At 43.9% G+C, this 6,000-nt stretch overlaps 1 protein-coding gene across 2 annotated transcripts in view; it reads right to left on the bottom strand.

Moving 5' to 3' along the window:
• Positions 1-227: 227 nt before the first annotated feature.
• Positions 228-6,000, bottom strand: part of CPNE7 (copine 7) — an 87,688-nt gene continuing 81,915 nt past the window's right edge. For both annotated transcript variants that reach the window (XM_073583640.1, XM_073583650.1), the window contains exons 13-16: positions 4,359-4,410; positions 3,790-3,923; positions 3,470-3,706; positions 228-3,038 (exon numbers count right to left, since the gene is read on the bottom strand). In XM_073583640.1, the coding sequence (XP_073439741.1) occupies positions 2,901-3,038; positions 3,470-3,706; positions 3,790-3,923; positions 4,359-4,410 (561 nt within the window). In that variant the 3' untranslated portion in view covers positions 228-2,900. The remainder of the gene's footprint in view (positions 3,039-3,469; positions 3,707-3,789; positions 3,924-4,358; positions 4,411-6,000) is intronic.

Here is a 6,000-nt window from a genome sequence, read left to right as displayed (position 1 = left end):
AAACAAACAGAGAGCTGCGACGGAGACGCAGTGTTGGACCTGAGGAGGGTAAGTAAAGCTTTTATTTTTGAAAAAAAGGGATTAAAAAAAAAATAAAAGAACAAGAAATAATATACAACAAATAATATAGTTATAGAGCGCCGAAACTCCTCAAAGTGGATATTAACACAAAAATTTTTTTTATATATATATCTATCTATATCGCAAAAGAGAATCGAACAGACATGTAGAGAGAGAGCAGAGATCTTTATTGGGGACATTTTTCTTCCAGGATACAAATACGAGAAGCATGCAAACCTCACAAAAGCGCCAACATGTAGTATATAGAGATGCGCGTCGAGGCCTTCCTAACTGCTACGAAACGAGCGGGTTCCGGGGATCTGATCGCTGTACATGCATTGAAAACATTAAACGATGTGTATTTAGTCACTCCTTCTACCTTAGTACACAGTCTGATCCATTGTTGCGCTACAGAAATAATAGGGCACATAGTTATTTCTGTAGGCGTCCGGTCATTACACCGTTCTGCATGTCCATTAATATATGTATATTGGACTATAACTTTTGGATTCCCTGAAAGACGGGATATTGTTTGCCCCTTATGGAAAATAAAGAGATTTTGTAAAACGTTAAGGTAGATCTACTCGTCGTTAACATCGACCTTCGGAAAGGTCAAGGCTGAAGGTGGGTGAGGAGCGTAGAGAGAGGCCTCCTCGGCAATCATTCGAAGACCTCACATAAAGTTCTTGCTAAGTCTTCAGTAAATGGCCTCAGAGACCCCCCGCAAGCTTTTATTTCCTTGCGATACCCCCCCAGTTCCTTATCGGACTTGCTATAAGATGTGTTAATCTGACAGATATCAAAAGTAAAGTCATAGATTTGTGTGCTCATGCGAGCTGAGAAGACCCCAAGAGATCCCTTTGTAGATAATTTTAATGAGCGAGTATGTGGCTGATAACTCGGATTTCTGCGAGCCCTTCAATCCACGACTCCATTGATATAAAAAAAATAAGCACTAATGAAGTGTTAAATTGGAGCTTATAAAAGACTCGCTGTTTCAAAAGGAATACACCCGGCTACATCAGATCTTTCCCTATAAGAGTCAAACAAAAAAATGGAAATTTGTCGGATGAACAGAATCCCATTATGAATTCTGCCTCAGAAAAGCCTTACGACCAAAGAAAAAGACGACGTAGCAAGAACATTCACTGCTTGACCTCAAATCCAGAAAAGTGATGGAAGAGTAATGACAAAGACTATATGGACAGAAGGATTGGAACACGTCTTAATCATTCAATTCCAGTTCAGTCCCAGTGTGTAGCACCCAGTCCCCCACCTCAGCCCCTTGTATATAACATCCAGCCTTTCACCCCTGGTGTATAACCTCCGGCCCCCCCGCCATGCCAACTAACATGACAGAACGGCCGATGGTGCAGAGCTCACTGATACCAGTGTGGTCCTGTAATAGGGGCCACCAGGGTAACAAGTCCGTTCATGACTTGTCTTCCCTCCTATATCTTCCCCCATCACCTGTGAGTGATATTGAGACGTGGAAGAAACCGCAGCAGCTCAGCCACGAAGTGGAGACCCCGTAACGTTACAGACCGGAGGACCAAGTGCTGAGGAACAGAGGGCAGAAAAGTCACCAACGCTCTTCTGATTCCATATCTGCAGAATCCAGACCTCCTCCGGTATAACATCAGCACAAACTTTTCGCCCCCCCGCCAGGAGCTTCATGGCCAGGCAGATGCATTCAGCCGTACATCACCAAGCACAATGCCGAGCGTCGAATGGAGTGGTGTAAAGCCACCACCACTGGACTGTGGAGTAAATGTGTTCTGATAGATGGATCACACTTCTGTAACTGGCGTCTGATGGAGGAGCCTGGGTTTGGTGACTCCAGGAGAACGTTACCCCCCTGACTGTATGGTGCCTGCTGTACAGTTTGGATGGGGTATAATGCTATGGGCTGTTATCAGGGGTCAGTCTCGACCTCTTAGTTCCAGTGAAGGGACATCTTAATACTTCAACACAAGACATTGTGGACAATTGTAACTTCCAGTTTCTGTTCCCCATGATAGTCCCCAGTACACAAGGTCCATACAGACATGGTTTGGGCAGTTTGATAAGGAAGAACAGAGCCTGGACCTCAACCCAATTCAACACTAGCACTGGAAATTGTGAGCCTGGACCCTCCCCAACATCGGGGTCTGACCTCATAAACACTCTTCTGGATCAAGGTATAAAAATTCCACAAACACCTCCAAAATGTTGAAGAAAGTCTTCCCAGAAGAGCAGGAGATGTTATATCTACAGAGGGACTGACTCCATATTAATGTCTATAGATGTAGAATGAGAGGTCAGAAAAGATCATGGAGGTGGGATGTGGAAGGGACGCAAGACTTCTGTCCATATAGAAGATGTTCTGGATAATGGAAGATCCAATGACAAAACTGAATATTACAGAATGACCTCCCAACCATAACATATGGAAATGTACAGTATGTGAAGAGACTATAAGGCCAAGAATGATAGACATTTCCCACCAGTCCTTATAACGTATTCTACATTCAGAGCCTCACTAGATATGATGAGAAGGGCCAAAGTATAAATCAGGATCTCAAGGACCTGAGGCTAGGTTATACACGGTAGATGGGGACTCTTCCAGTAGATAGGCCAATCAGTGCATTGTGTCCATAATAATTATTGTCCTGCACTGGTTGAAAAAAGTGGAAAGTTATGGTGACTCCATCGACAACTGAAGTAAAGTGGACTTCTGAATGGTTGGGGGTCTGGCTGGTCCATCGGATGGTATTGGACAATGGCTGGAACGCTGGGCGATATAAGCTTTCCAAAAAAAAGGATGGGGAGATGTTGGTTACGAAGTCACGGGACTGGGCTCATTCAGGAGAATTGAGAGCAGAGTCTGGGGAATCTACTTTTGGGCAACGAGGAGGAAACACTTTGTAGCTGTAGTATTCTACTACTTGTTTCGGCACTTCAGCCAGGACACATTTCGCCAAGGCAGCCGGTGAAGCCTGAAATACAGAAAACAAATGGCATCCTTTACTTTCATTTTCTTGAAGATATTGGGTAGTAATCATCTTCTTTCTATCACAGCAGTTACAATAACACCAGGAATTACTGAGTGACTATGGATGGCAGCTTAGTGCTGGATTAATGTGGAAATTACCTAGCACTATGGCATTGGCAAGTCCTACCGTGGTGGACAGCAGGTCCAAAGTGACGGTATGGGGCCATAATGATTTATCTCTTAGCATTCCAGTGGAGCCTTGTGTGAGACCTGGATATATCTGGACGACCATGATGGCCACTGATTTCTGAGCCCACTTACAGTAATTTAGACCTCTGGCATGATGCAAACTCTTGTAGCAGCATCCTCACACTAAGGTCGATAACATCCAGATGAGAGAAGGAAATATCATGCTACAGAAAAGGATAAACTCACATTTTTGAATTCTCTGAATGGCACAAATTGGACAATATCTCGGAGCACTGGCTCCCCTTTGGGTGCCCTCAGGATCCCATCATCTCCATCAAGAATCTGCATGTCGGTGAAGTCTGCATTTCCAACACCCACGATAATGATGGACATAGGCAAGTAGGACGCCCGAACGATAGCCTCTCTAGTATCTGCCATATCGGTTACTACTCCATCGGTGAGTATGAGTAGAATATAGTATTTCTGCAAGAAGAGACCATGGATGAGTGGGCAAGACACAGACAAATCATGTATCAGTTTTACACAATTTAGTACAGAAAACCCACCGAGGCCTCCTTAGTCCTCTCCTCATCCGCTGCCAGCCGTGCCACCCGGGATATGATTGGTGCAACATTTGTGGGGCCATACAGCTGAATTTTGGGGAGGCAGTTCTGGTATGATTCCACTATGCCTTGAATACCTACAGATGATGTGATTAAGAGAAAGATTAATAGGTTTATCATTCTGCAAAGTACATGCAAAAATACCAAGGTAATGAGGTTCATGCCGGGCTATCCTCCTCAGTGGTGTATCACATGTCGTTACCTAATTGGTCACAATTTGGTGGCTCAGGAACACTGGTTATTTAAGGGTTTTGATATAGACCTTCTGGTTGCCCACCTTTCAAGGACATTTCTACTCCCAACACTTTCTCGTGGTCATGACATTAACCATAAGATCTCCTAGTCTAGTTGGGTCTTCTACAAGAGCAGACCTTCATGTAGACAAAGCCCTGCCAGACTTTTATCTAGAGGTCACTGATTGGTATTTGCAACATTAAATTTGCAAAATTCTAAATGATCTAATGATGATTGGGAATAATGGATGATTTGTAATTCATTTTCATGTCCCTTACCTTCACATTCATCATCATCAGGGTTAAAATTGATAGCGAAATCATGCGAAACCTAGAAAGGAACAGAAGTCATGAGAAGAAAGGTCAAGAGACATTGTAAGGACAAGATGGATATTGCTCTTTAGGTGAGAACGGTCACGTAGAAAGATCTCCAATGTCTTGTCCATCTACAAGAACGTCCTTCAAGATATTTCACGGTTGTACGTGGCTCCCCTTCCCTTATACTTCCAAGTACACAGGACCTCACGCTTCCTATGGAATCCAATCTACAGACAATTGCCGCCTTCACTTCATGTACAGACATTGATTTCCGCAAAAAACATCATGGAGTTAAAGACAGAAGATAAAGACGAACAACTTGTGGGCTGCGAGAAACTATGACATAACAGGATGGAGGATCTAGGAGAGAGCGAGAAAGCACCCAAACAGTCAGAGGAACCATTAATGGACCAGAATAGGTTGACGTTCTTACAGGCTGGTTTCATATCTGGCCACCAGAGTAGTTTTTGACAACAAACAGACACGGAAAGAAGAGACCTCTATGCGAGAACAATATATTGTCTCTTTCCAGTTCAATAGCTCATCATTATGCACATTTCCATGTGCTTTGGAGGTGGTAGTGGGCCATTTACCTCGTGGCTACACAGATTGCAGCAATGGTTTGTCCACCTCTGTTTTTGACTCTTAGTCTGAAAACTTGTACAAGCTCCACATTTTAAGACTATGTAGCAGATCTGGACTAGCCATACATTTTACTTTCCAGCTAGTATCATATTTTACTTAAAGGGATGGTCCAGGATTAGAAAAACATGTCCGTTTGCTTCCAAAAACTATGCATTTCCTGTCTACAGGTTGTGTGTGGCATTACAGCTCAGCCCTTTACCGTTACATAAAATGGAGCAGCGATACCCAACTACCATGAACATTGGTGTTGCCAAATTAGAGATGTTTTAGTTTTCCACCTGGTACCACCCCCAAACACTGCCCAGGATCACCAGTAAAGGTTGATTATACTTTTGGGAAGATTTGAGGTTGTGGGTTGTATTAGTCACCCAGGAAGGTTAACAATGTAGTTAGCTTCATTTCTTCCATCCATGGTCATACAGCAACGCTAGGTGGATGGCCAAAATACAGTGCCCTTAATCCACAAGATCCCAACCCCAGATCAGTAGGCAGTTCCACTGCCCCCGGTACCAGGTGATACCCACTGTCTCTCAACTTTTGGTCGGCCGACACCTTTTTGTATCTCCTGTTGGTATAGTCTGCAATCACAGCCTATGTTCCTCCCGACCATAGCACATGTATACCCCTCCAACCAACCAGCAACAACTCCTCCATTTCCTTGGAAATGTCCTAAATACCAGAAGTCACCCCCCCAGAATTGAGCATTGCCATAGAGAAACACCCCACCAAAGCTAACTATGCATTGGTGGAGGTATTTTCCTCAGGCCGAGCCACATAACTTGGGACTGCATACGAGACCCCCTATGGCGTCAGCTCCCCTGGGTCTACTATCCCCATACACATAATGGAACTAGTGAGAGTGGAAAAACATTGGCTCTGACATTTTGAAGAATCCTAAAGGTCCAGAGGAAGACAAGTGAATTTGGAGATGACTTTGGAGTCAATCACTAGTACCAAT

This window comes from Dendrobates tinctorius, unplaced genomic scaffold (assembly GCF_039654945.1).
Source record: "Dendrobates tinctorius isolate UK_male_01 unplaced genomic scaffold, ASM3965494v1 ptg000009l, whole genome shotgun sequence".
Lineage (NCBI taxonomy): Eukaryota > Metazoa > Chordata > Amphibia > Anura > Dendrobatidae > Dendrobates > Dendrobates tinctorius.
This window is presented reverse-complemented; position numbering and strand designations above follow the sequence as displayed.